Here is a 20,788-nt window from a genome sequence, read left to right as displayed (position 1 = left end):
TTAGTTTTAGGCCTTTACTCCTTTACTCTGTTAAAGGAAGCTGAAACAAAAAAACCCAAGACTATTAGAAAAAAAAGGAAACGTCATGATTCCGTCAGCAGCGCAGTAGCTGTACAAGTATGAAAGAGAAAACCATGCTATTAGAAAAATGATGCAAACCAGGCCGCCATCACAGCCCAGCAGTGTGAGCCAAGAGCTCTGAAATCTGCAGCTCCCCCACAGGTTCCGGGCTGTTTCCCACACTCCTATGTATAACCACCTCACTTAGGCGCTGAGCACTCCACTTCTCTCCCTAGGCTTTCCTTCATTTTTTTTTTTTTTTTGCCCCTCATAAGTATTAGACTCTCAGACCTAGCTAATCTCTGTAAATTGCTCTAAAGAACTTCCCCTGAATTTCCCCTCTTCACCTTTCAAAAGAAGAAAGATGGAACATGGAGAAAAAAAGGTAGGATTCTTTTCAGCTTTTAAAGCTTTTCTTTTGGGGTTTTAAGTCCAGGGTGGCTTTCTGCTCCTATCAGCAGTTTAATGACAAACCGGAGAAAGCATTCTGACGTATGAAACAATCTTCTGTTGAGATATTCTGGGGAGCAGGCCTATAAGGAAAACCATCCATCACACTGCTATGTCATTTGCCCCATGCATCACAGCTGCTCCTGTCGTTTGGAAGCTGCTGAACTGTAAAAGCACGCCATCCCAGACTAAAACGTGAAATCTAGGCTCTGGGCCCTGCAGTCCTCTTTACCTGTTCTTCAGAAGCTTACTTTGAGAGAACAGATGCATTCAGGTAGGTCAAAGAATGCTCTCTTTGTATTAAAGATGGTTATTGGTGAGAGGTTTACTATCAGCTAAGTCTATTGTATTCTCAAAAGCAAAACCTTATATTTAATAGCATGACAGACAAGAGAGAGAGAGAGAGATGAATCCCTACCCGTAGAGGGTTGTTATAGGTCTGTGTAGCTCTTTCACTGAAGTTGAATTGGTTGGTGAGCTTCTGTTCTTTCTTCAACTTAGGACCTAGGTCTACCAGTTCCAATGGTTCTGCAATGATAATATCCTGGAAACAAAGGAAAGAGCAGTTCATTACAATGAGACCGAACTATTCAATGACAAGATAGAAAATCTAATTAGACTAAATAAATAAACATAAAACAATGGAAATCCAGTCGAACACAGGACTCAATAAGCCTGATTGAATAAAAATTGTTGCCGTGGCCACCCGATGACTCAAAGGAAGTGCTTCAAGGGGCCAAAATGAAGATGCTGGTTCATTTCTTGAACCTGATGTCTGTTTCCCATACAGAAACCAGGGTAGGAGATGCTGTGGAAGTAGCATCCACAAGCCCTGAAAAATGGGAAAGGAGTCTCACTCATAGATCTACACCTACTGGCCACACATGTGTAAAGGTGGCCATCTTTAGGCTCTTTCATGTGCCAAATGTTGTTCCTGCCTCCTGGCTACATGGCAACTGAGCAGCACGGCAGAGGACAGGAGGGGATGGGCTGGAGCAGGAGCACACACAATAAAATAGAGCAGAGAAGAGCCATTCTGTTCCAGCACCCCTCCCCCTACTGATCTCACCATGCTGCTGGTTGCTGCAGAGATAGAAGGGGTGGGCTGGAGCAGGGATCAGAGGATTTTCTATGCTCTTCTCCTTTCCACAACCCCCATCTGCAATCAGCAGCGGTAGAGAGCAGGAGGGGAGGGGAGGGGACAGGAGCTGGAGGCTGTAGTTGACAGGACAGCCAAGAAAAGCCGGTCAGCATCCCGGTCAATCTCTCACCATCCTGTCTAACCTCTCATCCCACCTGCTGCCTGGAGTACAGGGTTCTTTTCTGGTCTATCGTCTGGAAGCAGTTGACTGGAGTAAGGGCCAGTGCAAAGGGATTAGGTGCCCCAGGCACCTTCTGCCTTGCGCCCGCCCCTCCCTCATCGCGCCACCACCCCCATTAGGGGGGGCGCAAACCATGTGGGGGTTGCAAGCGGCGGCGCCACAGTGGCAAAGAGGAATGGCACCCCCTGGTTGCGCCGCCCCCATTAGGGGGCGCGAGCCAAGTAGGGCCGTGAGTAGCAGTCCTGCGACGGCAGAGAGGAGTTGAGCTTGTCAAATTTCCACTCCTCTTTGGCGCCACGGCTTGTGGCCCCACATGGCTGGCGCCCCCTAACGGTCAGCACCCTGGGCCCAGGCCCAGTTCGCCCAGTGGATCTGCCGGCCCTGGCTGGAGTGCACACAAAGTTAGGCCCAGCAGCTCACTGTGCTCCCAAGACTTGGGATTCAACTGGCAGTAGAGGAGAGAAGGGTGTATTCAGGGCTCCAGTCAGGGCAGAATAATTTGTGTTAAGGTAAAGGGGTGAGGGGAGAAGGGGCGAATGCTTGGAAGCACAGTACATGAACTGAATATTGAGGCAGGTGACGAGTGTGAATGCTTGAAGGAGAAGTGGTGCAAGTGGAGGTGAATGTTTCTTAGGGCAGTGATGTGCTGCAAAGGTTGGGGTGGGGAACAACACAAGGAGAAGCTCATGTTGTGAGGGAAGACAGGGGTACATATTGTTTCCCTCCCCATTTCCCTGAAGACAGCAATGCAAATTGGATTGTCTGGCACCTTATTCCTCCCCAAGGTTCACACTGCCACCTGTTTTACAACAGGTGGGAGGGGACCAGGTGTGGGAAATAGAGGGAGGGAGGGAAGAAGGCCAGGATAGGGTGTTGTATGAGAGCCATGCGGGGCTCTCATACAACACCCTCCATGAGGAGGGGGCATGAGAGATCCAGGGATGGGAGTAAAAGAGGTTCCAAAGATCAGGGAAAGGCAATAGAGGATTGTGAGAAAGCCAGGAGGGAGGACATGTGTGAAAGAAAGTCAGGAGTGGTGAATGGGGAAAGGGTGAAATAGCAAATGTTGCTTACCTGTAACAGGTGTTCTCACAGGACAGCAGGATGCTAGTCCTCACAAATGGGTGACATCACAGGATGGAGCCCTGTATGGAAAACTTTTCTGTCAAAGTTTCTACAAAGCTTTGACTGGCACTGGCACACTGAGTGCACTGAGCATGCTCAGCCTGCAATTATCCCTGTGAGCCACAGGTGTCTCCCTCAGTCTCGCCTTATAGCTAAAAGCACAAGCAAAACTAAAATAAACGTGAAAACGTATAGAGACCCAACTCCGCGGGGTGGCAGGTGGGTTTCGTGAGGACTGACATCCTGCTGTCCTGTGAGAACACCTGTTACAGGTAAGCAACACTTGCTTTCTCACAGGACAAGCAGGATGGTAGTCCTCACAAATGGGTGAGTACCGAGCCGAGGATGCCCGAGAGTGTACCAAATGCACCCAAGACGCACGAAGGGCGCGATGATGTGGGTAGAGTTTGGAACGGAGGGCATCCTGAAATCCTTAAAGGGTTGGTGGAAGGATGTTGGGTAGTTAACCTGAAAGGAATAAGAGTAGACGGACTGGCCAAACATGGAGCATGCTGGCTAGTCGTATGTAAGCAATAATGGGCTGCGAAGGTATGGAGAGAACTCCAGGTTGCAGCCTGATAATATGTGTACAAGCAGCAGCGGCCAAAGGGAAGCTATTAAGGCTGAAGTGGATGCAACAGAGTGTGGTTACATACAGTGTTGTAGTGAAAAGCCTGCTTGTTGGAAGGAAAAGAGACACAGACTGTTTATTAGGAGGAATAGATCTGTTTGCCAACTGGAACTCGCAGCTTGGCTCTTGCCACAGAAGGAAAGAGTTAGGTGGAATTCCTATGGCATGTAGGCAAGCTAGGTAGAATGCAAGCGTAGCCTTTCTGTCCAAGAAATGGAAAGAATCCTCTCGCTCTGGTGAGAGAAAGGTGTTGGAAAAAATGGGCAGAGTATATCCTGAGTAAGGTGAGATGCAACATCTACCTTAAGAAAGATAGAAAGTTGAACACATGAAAACCACTCAGTGATGGAGGAACGCGGGATCAGATGAGTATGTAACTAGAAGTGTATAACTCATTGACACTGCTGGCAGAAATGACATTTATGAGGGAAGAATGTCCCATGCCAAACTGTGAAATGAGAGGAATGGAAAGGCTCGAACGGAGAACGTATGAGACTTATAAGGATAAGCTATAGGTTCCATTCCGTGACTAGTGAAAACAGAGGCGGCTTGATCAGTGGATAATCCATGGTAAGCTGACTCAGAAGGGATGTACCGTAAATCGGGTATCCCCACTCCCAAACGATACACCAATTGGAACAGAGGTGTACGTATGTGGAGGATGTCTGGGGAGCAGAATCCGAGGGAGCAAGAGAAAGAGTGGTGTGGAAAAAGAAAAAAAGGGTAATACCCTTTTGTATGCGTCATGTGGTAAATCTTGCCATTTTGAATGGTAGGATTTATGTGTGGAAGGTTTTGTGACGCTACCAGAAACCTGAGAACATCAGTTAGTCTACGATTTGGGACTGACTGGTGAGAAGGTAGATTGGTTACTGGTGTGATAGATTGAGAAGTATGGGAAGCATACTGGTCTCGGTCAGGGCGAGGGTTAGAGGAATAGTGAAACCCATCCCGGTTCAACATTAGAAACATAGAAACATAGAAATGACAGCAGAAGAAGACCAAACGGCCCATCCAGTCTGCCCAGCAAGTTTCGCACTTTTTTTTTTTTTCATGCTTATCTGTTTCTCTTGGCTCTTAGTAACCTTTTGGTTCTATTTCCCTTCCACCCCCACCATTAATGTAGAGAACAGTGTTGGAGCTGCATCTAAGTGAAATATCTAGCTTAATTAGTTAAGGGTAGTAACCGCCGCAATAAGCAAGCTACACCCATGCTTATTTATTTACCCAGACTATGTAATTCAATCCTTGTTGGTTGTCTGTATATAGATCCACTTTTCTTCATTACCCCTGCCGTTGAAGCAGAGAGTTATGCTGGATATGCATTGAAAGTGAAGTATCAGTCTTTTTCCCCTGCCGTTGAAGCAGAGAGCTATGCTGGATATGCGTGAAGTGTCAGACATTCTCCCCTGCCGTTGAAGCAGAGAGCTATGCTGGATATGGTTGAAGTGTCAGACTTTCTCCCCTGCCATTGAAGCAGAGCGCTATGCTGGATATGGTTGAAGTGTCAGACTTTCTCCCCTGCCGTTGAAGCAGAGAGCTATGCTGGATATGCTTGAAGTGTCAGACTTTCTCCCCTGCCGTTGAAGCAGAGAGCTATGCTGGATATGGTTGAAGTGTCAGACTTTCTCCCCTGCATTGAAGCAGAGCGCTATGCTGGATATGGTTGAAGTGTCAGACTTTCTCCCCTGCCGTTGAAGCAGAGAGCTATGCTGGATATGGTTGAAGTGTCAGACTATCTCCCCTGCCATTGAAGCAGAGAGCTATGCTGGGTATGCTTGAAGTGTCAGACTTTCTCCCCTGCCATTGAAGCAGAGAGCTATGCTGGGTATGCTTGAAGTGTCAGACTTTCTCCCCTGCCGCTGAAGCAGAGAGCTATGCTGGATATGCTTGAAGTATCAGACTATCTCCTCTGCCATTGAAGCAGAGAGCTATGCTGGATATGCATTGAAAGTGAAGTATCAGGCTTTTTTGGTTTGGGGTAGTAACTGCCATAAAAAGCAAGCTACTCCCTGCTTTTTTGTGAATGCAAATCTTTTTTTTTCCCCACATTCATTTACGTCCTGTAGACTTTATGGATCCACAGTGTTTATCCCACGCCCCTTTGAAGTCTTTCACACTTCTGGTCTTCACCACTTCCTCCGGAAGGGCATTCCAGGCATCCACCACCCTCTCCGTGAAAAAATACTTCCTGACATTGGTTCTGAGTCTTCCTCCCTGGAGCTTCAAATTGTGACCCCTGGTTCTGCTGATTTTTTTCCGACGGAAAAGGTTTGTCGTTGTCTTTGGATCATTAAAACCTTTCAAGTATCTGAAAGTCTGTATCATATCACCTCTGCTCCTCCTTTCCTCCAGGGTGTACATATTTAGATTATTCAATCTCTCCTCATAAGTCATTCGATGAAGACCTTCCAGAGAGAGTAGTTTTTCACACAGCATGCCATTAAACTGTGGAATTTGTTGTCAGAGGATATGGTGAAAGCATTTGACATAGCTAAGGTTCAGAAAGGGTTTAGACAAGTTCCTGGAGGAAAAGTCCATAAACCATTGTCAGCCATGAAGACCTGGGAAAGCCACTGCTTATCTCTAATTATGAGCAAGAAGATTTGGACCATTCCAACATGAGCTAATTTCTAGTTTGATTTATTTCAATTATTGTAAGTTCTATGTTATCAGCTATATATCATTACTTATATCTGTTGGATTGTAAAGCTTGTTGCTAATTTAATGTTCATTGTAAACCGAGGTGATGTTTGCTAACGAGCCGCGGTATATAAAAATCCTTAATTAAATAAATAAATAAATGAGGAACGAGGTCCTATCTATGGCTTCCATTGGAGATTTAACTGATGAAGATTTTGTGAATTTCAGTGAAGCGGACTTTGTGAATTCAGAGGAGACAGATCTGAATTTATCAAAGCTAAACCGCCGCCATATTAAACCAAGTCTAGGCTGTGCCTTTAGGTTAGCATGCCCATCGTCTCTACAACCAATAGATGATGGAGGAAGAGAACTTAATTTCCACAGTGGTTGCCAATACATCAGAACTAACTGAATTAATGTTGAATATGAAAGGATTCTTTTCTCTGGCAACTCTGGATGCTCACTCAACTAGGCTTCCTATAAGTCAATGAACTGAAGCCTAACATAGGCACAGAAAGCAGGACTGAGCCCCCAGTTGGCTGAAGACTGTTGGGGTGAGCAGTAGCAGCCTAGTTAGCAAGCAGAGTGATTGAGCAAGGGCAGGGATAAGTAAAGATCTCTTTCCTCTTCCCGTCTTCTCTGCACCTCACGCAATCCCTCTTTTCCCATCTTCTGCCCTTTTCTCCCAAATCCCACCTCTCGTTGCTCTATCCTCAACAGCAGTCTTCCTCGGAGGACCCAGATCCTCATTCCCCTTTAACCCAGTAATATCCCCTTTCTCGCTTTCCTTCATCTGCCTTTGCACCTTCACTGTTCTCTCCCTTTCCAAACCACTGCTTTGTACAGCAACAAAGTAATGTTGGCAGAGAAGGATAATTTAGTCCACCCAAGTCTTCTCAAGCCTCACCCTTTTGATACTTTTTGTGTTCTCTCTCATCAGGTTGATGGGGTCTCGTCTCCTCCTATCTACTGCAGCCTCAGTATGGACTCTGCGGGGCTGCTAAAAGCTCCTCTGCCATGGTCTTTGATAAGCCCGCCAATCTGTGCACATCCCCTCCTTCTCATGTGGCACATCTTTTCCTCCCTTATTTGGCTTTTAAGTTAATATCTGTGTACAAACGTTTCCATGTTGACAAAAGTGTTGCAATAAAAGTTCCTATCCTAAACACTTTCATTTTAACCTCATTTCCTTTTTGCTCTTAAATGTTATTCTAAAAAAATCAGAGATTGGTCTAAAAAGATCACAAATATACATTACCAGATCTTCAGCTGTGTCTTCCAGTTCATCCAATTCCACTATACTCGAATCAGTAGGGATTGTGTCTGATAACACAAGAAGGATGCAAAAGTTAGGAAACTCTATCAGCCAGTGCAGGAATCCAGTCATTTAGACGAGCCTATAACAGTTTACAAACTTCATATAAAATGGTAACATTAAGATCTTATAATATTTAAAATATAAAAGGCATATTAAATCTAAAATTACAAGTGTTATGCATACTACTAAAATATCAATCTAAAATACAAAAACAATATTAATCACTCTAAAAATTAATATAAAATAAACAAAGTGAATTAAATATAAAAAAGTGTAGTGCTTAATAAAACTGTCTGTTTGAGTTGCTCTCATTCATTATCCTTGTAGGTGATACCGAATAGCCAAGTCTTTAGATCCTTTTTAAAAGCTTTAATGTCTGTCTGATAGTAAGCTTGGGTCCAGCTAAGGAGATAGTTCTTTCCCTTGGCTCAAATGGGCAGAATTTACAGATGGAATGGCCAGCAATCTCTTGTTTGTTGATCTTAAACTTCTTTGTGGCTTATACAACCGGATTGCTGCATTTAACCAATCTGTTTGGTCACTATAGATTAGTTTGTGTATAATGCAAAATACTTTGAATTGAATTCGAAATTTTATGGGGAGCCAATGCAAGTTTATCAAGGTTGGTGTTATATGGTCACTTTTTTTTGCTTCCAGTTAAGACTCTAGCCACTGCATTTTGCAATACTTGAAGTGGGCGGAGTGTGGAAGATGGTAGGCCTAGTAGGAGTGAATTGCAGTAATCAATGCTAGAAAAGATCAGTGACTGGAGAACAGTTGTCATCTCAGCATATATTCCTGAAATAGGTTACAGTGCCCTCTGACTCACTTAACTCCCACATTTAAATACCACTAGTTCTAATGGCATCTTATATTTATAGGAAAATGGGAGGCTCAGAGTTTCTGTTTGATTGCCAATACACAGTGCTTTTCCCTCACATGCTATACTTGGCTCTGAAGAACTAAAGCTTTGGGGAAAACTGTGCATGTCAGGCAACGAAGATATTCAAGTTCTATTTTACAAACTATTAAAATTCCCAACAAAAGCAAAGAGCAAGTCATGCAACCCACAATTCTAGAACACAGATATGAGTCCCATTATCAAAGCAACATTAAAATATATGATTGCGTGTCCATACGCTATGGATATGTTGATAGACTGTTACTAAATTATTGAAATCAATACAAGTCTTCAGTCTGTGGCTTGTAATGCTTGTTCCTGATGTCATCTTGCAATAATTTGTTTACGATAGTGGAGCACTCAATCTTTTTTTTTTTTTTATAACATTTTTATTAATCCAAGCAAAACCTGAACTATTCTCACCTCAAAATGTTCATACCCAAACCTTCAGATCTTATTAAATCACAGCAATTTCAACAATTACTGGCTCAGATTTTATTTTTACTTGTAATTATTCAAGTTTCTCATTCTGTTCCATATTCAACCTCATTCATTCCTCATTCATCCTTCCACTCATCACAGTAGTACATTATCTTTGAGGTTATAAAATGTAACTCAGCTATATTTTGACATTATCCAATTTATTCCATAGCTCAATATATTCTTTATCTTTTCCTCGTTTTTCTAACAAATCTACAATATGATCAGTTTGGTTATTGCTTCATATTGTTTTATATTCTTGGGGGGGGGGGGGGAGAGGGGGAGTTTCTCTCACCACTCTTAAAGAATACAGACTTTCAGAAACCTGAAAGATTTTAATGATGCATGAACTTTGAACCTTTTCCGTTGAAAAGCTGCTGTATAACTAGAGGTCAAGATATGAAACTCCAGGAGGACGACTCAGAACCAACATCAGTAAATATTTCTTTATGGAGAGGGTGCTGGATGCTTGGAATGCCTTTCCAGAAGAGGTAGTGAGGATGAAATCAGCAAATGAATTCAAAAGGGCATGGAATAAACCTGCAGATCTGTGAGGCAGCGCCCCTAGTGTCCCTGTGTGAGCATGTGCAGGACCAGGCTAGGAGCCTGGTCTCCTTTAAATCCCCTACAGGGAGAATGTCTACGGGTGGGACTCTGCCAGGCAGGAGGTGCTTGGACGGCGTGCCCAGAATAGAGAAGGATAAGTTGCTAAGCCAGCAGGGAGAGGATGGGCCCCATAGATCTGGGATCAGGAGCTCCAGGTCCTGTCTGAGAGTGGGAGCTCCAAATCTCTCTCTGGGAGAGGGTAGGCAGACCTCTGGGAAGTGCCTAAGAGATACTGTGAAGTGAGCAGACTTCTGGGAAGTGCCTAGTGAGTAACTTACTGAGAGTGGAGAACAGGCAGACTTCTGGGAAGTGCGTGGTTAGGTGAGACTAGAGAGTAATCTTTGTGTCTGCACCTGTGTTTGCCAATCCTGACTGTGTTGAGTGTGGCACTGTAAATAAATGCACTGAAGTTACAGCAGAGTCTGAGTGTAATTCCTCTGGCTGTGTCCAAGTCCTTGACTGCTCGAGTGCCACATATGGGGGCCCATACAATACAGTGCGCTCAGCTGAGCGCACTGTTTAACTCGCAGTTGGACACGGGTTGTGTAGGCACTACCTAATCCCCTTTTGCAATAAGGGGATTAGCGCCTCCACAATGTATGTTCAACACGCGGCGAAACTAATAGCGCTCATCACATGCAAATGCATGTTGATGAGGCTATTAGCAATTCACTCACATTGCAAAATATCGTTGCGATATTAAGTAGGAGGAACAAAATCTTTAAAAAAGTTAAAAAAAAAAAAAAAAAAGTTAAAGAAAAGTGCCGGCAGTCAGGATTAGGAAACAGACGCTCAGTTAACAAGTGTCCCTTTCCTCAACCCCTGGCTGTGCGCCGATTAGGAAAACGGATGCCGATAAATTCGACATCTGTTTTCTAAACCAGCGGGCTCCCACTGCACTGCTAGTCTGCAGAGCACAGAGAAAAGAAAAACTGCTTTAAACCCAGAGACAGCCATAAGAGGCCTGTTAGGGAAGCAAGTCAGGGGGTTTTTTGAGTTTTTTTTACTGAGTCTAAAGGGACTAACCCTGTCTCAAGGTAGGGGTGCAACACAGTGTAGCCAGAGCTGGTCAAACAGGATTTCATTTGGGAGGTTTTTTGAGAGAGAGGAGACTGCTGTGCTCTGGGCTGGAGGAGGGCATGGTCCAGCAGAAGAGAAGCTGCTAGAAGGAGCAGCCGCTGGAAGCCTAGGCATATCCCAGTAAAGTCTGGTTGGGAACCAGTAGGGATTACTGCAGCGTGGGCAAAAAAAAGGGGAAAGAAAGAAGAAAGAGGAGCCAGAGGGCTGAAGTCTGATAAAATGTACTTCTGCGTAGTCGGAGTGCCTCATGCCCAGGAATCGAGCAAGAGGGAAGAGCTGGAGTTGCAGGTGAGGCAGCTGAAGAGGTCGGCCAGATCTGAGCGTGAATGGCTAAAGTGGATGGACAGGGAGTCTCAACAGCTCTTACAGGAGAGAGACGAGATACTGGCAGGGATTATCACTGACCAAGCTGGGGCAGCTGCCTGAAGAGAGAGGCACTGGAGAAGGTACCGCTGAGATCCCAGAGGGAGCAGTCACAGAGATCCCAGACGATGGAGCAGATGAGACTCCAGAGGGAGCGGAGAACAGCCCAGATGAAGCTACCACTGAGACCCAAGATGGCCCAGCTCTCAGGACTTCAGAAAGAGGCACAGTGAAGTTCCTTGCAGATGGGAGAAAGGGTAAGCAGCAACCACAGTCCCCAGAGGAGGCTACAAAACTCCTGTCAAGGAAAATCTGGAACTCGGAGCTCCATAAGAGCTCAGGAAAAGGACTGTGGCTGGAGGCACAGTGGGTGGTGGATGATGTACTTTCTGGGAATACACAGAACATTAGATTTTCATATCTGACCCTAGAGGGGGAGAGCCTGGTTAAAGGGGTTGGGCAGTATGGAGTATTACCCTGGGTGGATCCCAGGGTGAGTAAAGACAGACCTAAGCTGAGGGGGGGGGGGGGGGTATGTGAGGCAGCGCCCCGAGTAACCCCTTATGAGCATGTGCAGGACCAGGCAAGGAGCCTGATCCCCTTTAAATCCCCTAGAGGGAGAATGTCTACGGGCAGGACACTGCTGGGCAGGAGGTGCTTGGAGGCTGTGCCCAGTATAGGGGAGGATACGTTGCTGAGCCAGCTGGGAGAGGGTGGGCCCTGTGTATCTGGAATCAGGAGCTGTAGGTCCTGTCAGAGAAGTCTGAAGCTCCCACTCTCACTGGGAGAGGGTAGGCAGACTTCCGGGAAGTGCCTAAGGATCTGAGAAGGTGGGCAGACTTCTGGGAAGTGCGTGGTTAGCTGAGACTAGAGAGAAATCTTTGTGTCTGCACCTGTGTTTGCCAATCCCGACTGTGTTGAGTGTGGCACTGTAAATAAATGCACTGAAGTTACAGCAGAGTCTGAGGGTGATTCCTCTGGCTATGTCCAAGTCAGTGACCACTCTAGTGCCACAAGATCCCTAAGGCTAAAGGTTGGAATGGAGAAAAGTATGCATGGGAGGTAACTGGCACGGAGCAGCAGGTACTTCCTTTAACTGAGCGCACTTTACACTTCCAGTGATGCTGATCAGAAGCAGCAGTGCAACCGTCAGGAGCGGGTGAATAAGACCCTCGCTCCCGGCAGGGATTGATTTAGGCAGCTGAGGGGGGGATGGGGGAGTCCGGCGTGGGGGACAGGTGAGCCTGTTTAGTGTTTGCCGGGGGTGGGGGGGAGGGGGGGCTGTGAAGTCCGGGGGTTCCCATTACAATATTTTTTTATGAAATCGGGCAAAGGTTGTGGGTGGGGGATGGGAGGGATCGTTTCTTGGGGCTGAGGGGCGCTGCGCTCAACAAGAGGTCAGGGGAGAAGGGGAAGGAAGGGTCACAATCGGGCCGCGGGCCCCATGATTCTTTTTTTCGGTGACAGTGACAGCACTATTTAATTGGATATCTTGAAAGATAGCCTCTCTAGTCTGCACAGCCACACAACTGCTCAGCTCTACAATGCCTGTCTCATCCTCAGAGATCCCTGGGCTTGACCCTTGCTTCTTTGAATTCAGATATAGTCCTTGTCTCCGGCACTTCCACTGGGAGGCTGTTCCATGTATCCACTGTCCTTTCAGTAAATAAATATTTCCTTACATTACTCCTCAGTCTACCCACTTCACATGATCCCCTTATTCTAGAGTCTCTTTTCAAATGAAAGAAACCTGCCCCCTGTGCATTGATACAGTTATGCTCAGAAGTTTACATACCCCTGGCAGAGTTTGTAAGTTGTGTAGCATTTTAAGAAAACACGAGTGATCAGATAAAACACGTCTGTTATTTTCAATGTGTTTCAAATTAAACTATTATGCATCACAGAATAGAACAATCATTAAACAAACCATAGCAATAAGAGAAGTAATAAAATGGTCCTGTTCAAAAGTCTGCATATCCTTGAATGTTTGGGCTGATAATATACACTCAAATTGACACACACAGGTTGAGATGGAAATGAAGGGTAGGTATCTACACCTGTGCCTTGGTTCATTGTAATTAGTGTCTGTGTATAAATAGTCAACGAGTTTCTTAACTCTTGAGGAACCCTTCTGCATTTCATTCAAGGCTGCACTGACTTTCATGGTTACTGAATCATGGGGAAAGCAAAAGAACTATCAAAGGATCTGCGACCAAAAGTAGTTCAACTTTATAAGTCAGGAAAAGCATATAAAAACATATTCAAAGTTTTGAAAATGCCAATCAGTACTGTTCAAACTCTGATCCAGAAGTGTAAAATTATGGGTTCTGTTAATACCAAGGTAGACCAAGATAAATTTCAGACAAAACTGCCAGAAAAATTTGTTGGGATGCAAAGAAAAACCCACAAGCAACTTCTACTGAAAGACAGGTTTCTCTGAAATAAAGTGGTGTGGGTGTTTCAGCATGCACAATAAGGAGATACTTGAACAAAAATGGGCTGCATGGTAGAGTTGCCAGAAAAAAGCGATTGCTGTACCAATGCCAGAAAAACAACCCGTTTACAATATGCCAAACATAGAAACATAGAAATGACAGCAGAAGAAGACCAAACGGCCCATCCAGTCTGCCCAGCAAGTTTCACACTTTTTTTTTCTCATACTTATCTGTTACTCTTGGCTCTTAGTAACCTTTTGGTTCTATTTCCCTTCCACCCCCACCATTAATGTAGAGAGCAGTGTTGGAACTGCATCTAACTGAAATATCTAGCTTAATTAGTTAGGGGTAGTAACCACCACAATAAGCAAGCTATACCCGTGCTTATTTGTTTACCCAGACTAAATAATTCAGTCCTTGTTGGTTGTTGTCTGTATATAGATCCACTTTTCTTCATTCCCCTTGCTGTTGAAGCAGAGAGTTATGCTGGATATGCATTGAAAGTGAAGTATCAGACTTTCTCCCCTGCCGTTGAAGCAGAGACCTATGCTGGATATGCATTGAAAGTGAAGTATCAGGCTTATTTGGTTTGGGGTAGTAACTGCCGTAACAAGCAAGCTACTCCCCGCTAGGGGGCACTCCATGAACTTAGCATGTGGCACATTTAAAACTAATCAGAGAAAGTTCTTTTTCACTCAACGAACAATTAAACTCTGGAATTTGTTGCCAGAAGATGTGGTTAGTGCAGTTAGCATAGCTGTGTTTAAAAAAGGATTGGATAAATTCTTGGAGAAGTCCATCACCTGCTATTAATTAAGTTGACTTAGAAAATAGCCACTGCTATTACTAGCAACAGTAACATGGAATAGACTTAGTTTTTGGGTACTTGCCAGGTTCTTATGGCCTGGATTGGCCACTGTTGGAAACAGGATGCTGGGCTTGATGGACCCTTGGTCTGACCCAGCATGGCATGTTCTTATGTTCTTAACTGTACCTCTAAAATATTTAAATATCTTTATCAGCTCCCTTATCTCACCTTTCTTCTAGGTTATACACATTTAGATCTTTAATTCTGTCCCCATATGCTTTACAACGAAGACCACAGACCATTATGATAGCCACTCTCTAGATCAACTCCATCCTGTGTATATCCTTTTGAAGGTGTGGACTCCAGAATTGTACAAAGTTTATCACGTGAGATCTCACTATTGACTTACACAGGGCGATATCTCCTCTTTCTTTCTGTTGATCATTCCTTTCCCTATGTACTCAAGCATCTTTCTGACTTTTGCCATTGCTTTGTTTGGTCACCATTGAAATCATCAGATATGTTTTCTCCCAGATCCCACTCTTGTTTTGTACATAGAAAAATTTCACCCCCTAGACTGTACTATTCCCTTGGAGTTTTGCATCCTAAAAGCATGATTGCATTTTATAGCATGAAATCTTAGCTGCCATGCTCTAAACCATTCCTCACTCTTTATTGGATCCATCCTCATGTTTTCCATGCCTTCCTGGGCATCCACCTTGTTGCAGATTTTGATATCTTATGCAAAAAGCCGTGCCTTTCCCAGTAGTCTACCACAATATCACTTATGAAAATGCTGAAAAGAACCGGTCCAAGGACCGATCCCTGTGTCACACCACTGGTAATTCCTTTCTCTTCAGAGTGAGCTCCATTTACCACGTCCCTTTGTTGCCTCCCACTCAAGCAGTTTCTAACCCAGCCAATCACTTTAGGGCCCATACCAAGGGTGCTCAGTTTATTTACAAGTCACCTATGCAGATTCCTGTCGAAGGCCTTACTGAAATCCAAATACGCTACATCTAGCTCTCTCCCATGATCCAACTCTGGTCACCTTGCCAAAGGTGACCAGCCCGACTCTGGCCAAGTTTCGCCAAACAAAGTGGCTGCCTCAGGGGCTTAGTTTTAAAAAACAAATCAGAAGTGAAGAGGAATCTGATGAAATTTCAAAAAACTCATCCGCAAACACATTTATCTTATAAGAAATCGGGTGTTCACAGCGCTGTGAGTGGAGACCGTCAAGATCGTCAGTCAGCCATATGTTCATGACGCCGTTTACAAGATACTAAGAACACCCGATTTCTTATAAGATAAATGTATTTGCGGATGAGTTTTTTGAAATTTCATCAGATTCCTCTTCACTTCTGATTTGTTTTTTAAAACTAAGCCCCTGAGGCAGCCACTTTGTGTGGCGAAACTCGGCCAGAGTCGGGCTGATTAATGGAACAATACATTTTATACGACTCCACTAATAAAGATTGAAAAAGACTTCTTTGTGGCATCCACCTCTTAGATGTATCCCATCCAGCTCCACCACTTTATCTAATTTAAGATTAGCAAACTCCTCACAAACACACTTTTTTGAAAACTGAGGTTTACCTCACTTGCAGTCTTATCTGTGCCCATTTTCTGTGGTCCTATTCCTAGTCCTACTCAGTGCACACCAAACAGAAGAATGTAAGCAATTCTGCCTTTTCCTAGTCAGTCTCTTCATATTCCTCCCCTTCTCCTCCAAATCTCACAATGCCACTTTAGCATTTTTCCCTGTCCAAAAACAGTATTGTTCCCCCCCCCCTCCCCGTTTTACCATATTTGTTATTTTTTTCTTCCATGTGCATCTTTACTGTTATGACTACTTGCTCAGCTTCCTGGTTTGTTGTCTGTCTTCTGCTTTCTGCAAGCTCTAGCAGTTTATGAACACTAACATTTTTTCCTTACTTTTTCTGCTACTACTTTAGAAAAGCATATTGGCCTCTTTTTCCTCTTACCTCTATTTACTTTTAACAAAAGATTAGCAAATGCTGCTTACCTGTAACAGTTGTTCTCACAGGACAGCAGGATGTTAGTCCTCACATATGGCTGACATCACAGGATGGAACCCAATCATGGAAAACTTCTGTCAAAGTTTCCAGAACTTTGACTGGCCCCTACTGGGCATGCCCAGCATGGCACTAACCCTGCAGCCAGCAGGGGTCCCCTTCAGTCTTGTTTGAAAGCTACAGGCAGTGCCGAAAAATAAAATAAGAAATGTAACGAACCCAATAACGCGGGGCGGAGGGCGGGTTTCGTGAGGACTAACATCCTGCTGTCCTGTGAGAACACCTGTTACAGGTAAGCAACATTTGCTTTCTCACAGGACAAGCAGGATGGTGGTCCTCACATATGGGTGAGTACCGAGCTGAGGATGTCCGAACATGCACCAAATGTACCCAAAGGCGTGCAACAGGCACAACAATTGGGGTGGAATTTGGTAGAGGGCATCCTGAACCCCACCGGGCAGGTGGAAGGGTGTTGGTACGTCATGTTGTAAACAGGTTACGAAGGACAGATTGGCCAAAGATGGAATCTTGTCTTCCGGCTTTGTCCAAGCAATAGTGGGCTGCAAAGGTATGGAGAGAACTCCAGATGGCAGCCCTGCAAATGTCAGGAAGCGGCACCGATCGCAGGTGTGCTATTGAAGTCGCCATAGCCCTCACAGTGTGTGCTTTAACACGGTCTTGAAATGGAATGCCCGCTTGCTGATAGCAAAAGGATATGCAGTCCGCCAACCAGGAGGAGAGAGTCTGCTTACCCACAGGTTGCCCTAATTTGTTAGGGTGGAAGGAGACGAACAATTGAGTGCTCTTCCTGTGGGCAACTGTATGGTCTAGATAAAATGCTAGAGCCCGTTTACAGTCAAGGGTATGCAGAGCCTGCTCTCCTGGATTGGAATGGGGCCTGGGAAAAAAGGTAGGTAGTATGGTGGATTGATTGAGGTGAAAATCCGAAACTACGAGTGCAGAGTACCACCCGGTCCTGCAGATGTTTAGTGTAAGGCGGATAGGTAACTAGGGCCTGTAATTCACTAACTCTGCGAGCTAAAGTGATTGCCAAAAGGATAATCACTTTCCATGTGAGATATCGAAGTTCACAAGAGTGAAGAGGCCCGAATGGTGGTTTCATGAGCCGACCCAAAACCAGATTAAGGTCCCAAGAAGGGGCCGGAGGACGTAGTGGAGGCTTGAGGTGAAGCAAGCCCTTCAAAAAAGTGTTACAAGGAGAGGTCACGTGATGCAGTGCAGGGGAAAGCCGTGAGTTTTTCCCTCGCAGCGCCGACCCTCCTGCATCCAGCCTCATCCACGGCTAATTGGGCTTAAAACCACTACGGGACCTTGGGGAACCTGTCCTGACCGTCCGCCAACCCAGACGAGCGCCATGGCGGCCCGCTTGAAGCAGAAAGACAAGGAAAAAGATAAGCTGCGCGGCTCCGAGGTACAAATCAACATGGCGCCGGCCACCCCGCCCCCACCGACAAAGGCGGCCGATCACTGAAATTAAGACCGCGATATCTGAACTGTTGGGTCCGGAGCTGAAGGGTATTTCCACTAAGCTTACCGAGCTTGCCGCGGCGTTTGCGGGCTGCAAGGCCCGCTTTTCGACGCTTGAGCAGCGGGTCTCCGATTTGCAAGACGGCGCGCAAAACGTGGAGGCTGAGGTGACGGCCCTAAAACTGGTGGTGGCGAAGCAGGCAGACCGTCTAGAAGACCTAGAAAACCGGTCTCGCCGGTCAAATCTGCGCTTCCTGGGCCTCCCGGAGTCTATCCCTGATCGGGAGCTTGTGACATTTTTGGAAGGCTGGCTCACCAAGGAATTGGGCCTTACAACCGCGCACGGGCCCCTGCGAGTCGAGAGGGCACACCGGCTGGGCCAAAGGAAGGAGTCGGATCCCAGACCGCCCATCATTATCGCAAAAATTTTCAATTTTGTGCACAAAGGGGAAATTTTGCAGGCGACTCGGGCAGGTAAAACGCTGATGTATGACAGTAAAAAGATAATGGTGTTTCAAGATTTTTCGACTGCCCTCTCTGCGAAGCGCCGCGTTTTAGCCCGGGTCTGCACCCAGCTCATCAATTTGGGATACCGTGCCACCCTGATATATCCGGCTCGGCTACGGGTGGTTACCCGCGAAGGTGTCCGGTGGTTCACCGAGCTCACGGAGGCACAGGAGTTCGTGCGTACATCGGCCTCCGGGAATCATCAGAGCTCCCCTCGTGCCAGTGAGGACCCAGATTGAGAGCAGCGGAATGGCTGGACCTCACTGTTTGGGGACCTAGCTGGCTAACGTTGGAGTTTCTCCCTTCTTTTCTTGGGAGTTTCTTTCTTCTCCTGCAGTAGTTCTCAGTGCTGGACTGGGCCGAGGTTTTTTTTTCTGTGCCCGGGACTTTGTTGCAGCGGTTCCTGTTATTGGACTTCCCTAAAGTTTATCAGTTTTTCCATCTTACACTAAGCCTATGAGTGTGTCAATGCGTGGACCTCCCAGAGTCCATGTTCGCTTATACGTGGAGTGGATGAGGCTGGAATGCGTCGGGTAGGGGGGGGGTGGGTGTTTGTATGCATGGTGGTGACTTCTTTTACTGTACGAATGTTGGGGTGGATAGGTACTGGGAACAGGGGAGGGGAAGGGAGGCAGGGAGGGGGATATGGGGACTTTCATTTCGGGTTAGGTGTGGGTACCATGCACGTAGTTCGGGAGGTCAACTACTGTCCTACTCTGGGAGTGCTCTTACAGGGAGGTTTTAGCTGGGAGAACCTTCCTGTTTATGTCCTATGTATACTTATTGCAATGTTTGTCCTCTTCTTAGGTCATGTCAGTTAGTGGACTAAGGTTTATATCCTGGAAGGTCTGTGGTATAAATTCGCCTATTAAAAGGTCAAAAATATTGAATCATCTTAAGAAAAAACAGGTGGACGTGGCATTCCGCCAAGAGACTCACCTGACAGATGTAGAACATTCCAAACTCCGCAGAGGTTGGGTGGGGGATGTGTATTATGCCTCGGCCTCATCTAAATCTGCGGGGGTAGCCATACTTTTTGGTAAACATGTACCCTTCACCATACTGCGGGAGTTGAAGGATCCGCAGGGTCGCTATCTGATCCTAGTTGTAAAAATTTTCACTGTTTCAATTGTACTTTGTAACGCTTATGCTCCAAATAATGATACAGTAGGCTACCTACGGGCCCTGCAGGGTCTGCTGCTGCCCTATCTTGATGACTTTATTATCCTGGGAGGAGATTTCAATGCGATCCGAGATTTGCACCTAGATAAATCCACTAGTGGCCCAAGGGATCGGGTTGTTAGTTCTAGTTTAACACAGCTTGAGCAGTCGGTACATCTTCTTGATGCGTGGCGGATCTTACACCCGAGTGAGAGAGACCACTCACGAGTCTCGTGCACACGCGACGTGGTCGCGTTTGGATTATTTCTTTATTAGTGATAAACACTTTACTAAGGTTAATGATGCTTGTATTGGCGATATTCTTATCTCCGATCATGCTCCCATTTGGTTGGATGTGCAGGTCTCCCCTTCTGCTCCTACTCCACGGCAGTGGCGGTATCCATATTTTTTGGCTGATGATATTCCCTTCCAAGAATATTTACGGTTACGATGGCAGGATTATGCGACTCTTAATGAGGAACATAAATATAGAACATAGAAACATAGAAACATAGAAATGACGGCAGAAGAAGACCAAACGGCCCATCCAGTCTGCCCAGCAAGCTTCCCTCACTTCTTCTCCCATACTTATCTGTTTCTCTTAGCTCTTGGTTCTAATTCCCTTCCACCCCCGCCATTAATGTAGAGAGCGGTGATGGAGCTGCATCCAAGTGAAATATCTAGCTTGATTAGTTAGAGGTAGTAGGGGTAGTAACCGCCGCAATAAGCAAGCTACACCCATGCTTATTTGTTTTTACCCAGATTATGTTATACAGCCCTTATTGGTTGTTTATCTTCTCCCCTGCCGTTGAAGCAGGGAGCTATGCTGGATATGCGTGAGGTATCAGTTTTTTTCTTCTCCCCTGCTGTTGAAGCAGAGAGCTATGCTGGATATGCATCGAAAGTGAAGTATCAGGCACATTTGGTTTGGGGTAGTAACCGCCGTAACAAGCCAGCTACTCCCCGCTTTGTGAGTGTGAATCCTTTTTTCTTCTCCCCTGCCGTTGAAGTTATGCTGGATATGCGTGAAGTATCAGTTTTTCTTTTCCCCTGCCGTTGAAGCAGAGAGCTATGCTGGAAATTCGTGATGTATCAGTCTTTCTCCCATGCCGTTGAAGCAGAGAGCCATGCTGGATATGCGTCGAGAGTGAAGTATCAGGTACATTTGGTTTGGGGTAGTAACCGCCGTAACAAGCCAGCTACTCCCCGCTTTGTGAGTGCGAACCCTTTTTTCTTCTCCCCTGCCGTTTAAGCAGAGAGCTCTGCTGGATGTGTGAAGTAACAGTTTTTCTTTTCCCCTGCTGTTGAAGCAGAGAACTATGCTGGATATGCATTGAAGTGAAGTATAAGAATGGAGTGATCAAGCTAGTTGAA

The 20,788-nt window shown here is 45.7% G+C and overlaps 1 protein-coding gene across 1 annotated transcript in view; it reads right to left on the bottom strand.

Moving 5' to 3' along the window:
* Window positions 1-20,788, bottom strand: part of DNAI1 (dynein axonemal intermediate chain 1) — a 730,814-nt gene that overhangs the window by 497,462 nt on the left and 212,564 nt on the right. Inside the window, exons 6-7 of the mRNA XM_029581328.1 lie at window positions 7,490-7,554; window positions 929-1,054 (exon numbers count right to left, since the gene is read on the bottom strand). Of these exons, the coding sequence (XP_029437188.1) occupies window positions 929-1,054; window positions 7,490-7,554 (191 nt within the window). The remainder of the gene's footprint in view (window positions 1-928; window positions 1,055-7,489; window positions 7,555-20,788) is intronic.

Source organism: Rhinatrema bivittatum, chromosome 1, assembly GCF_901001135.1.
Source record: "Rhinatrema bivittatum chromosome 1, aRhiBiv1.1, whole genome shotgun sequence".
Lineage (NCBI taxonomy): Eukaryota > Metazoa > Chordata > Amphibia > Gymnophiona > Rhinatrematidae > Rhinatrema > Rhinatrema bivittatum.
This window is presented reverse-complemented; position numbering and strand designations above follow the sequence as displayed.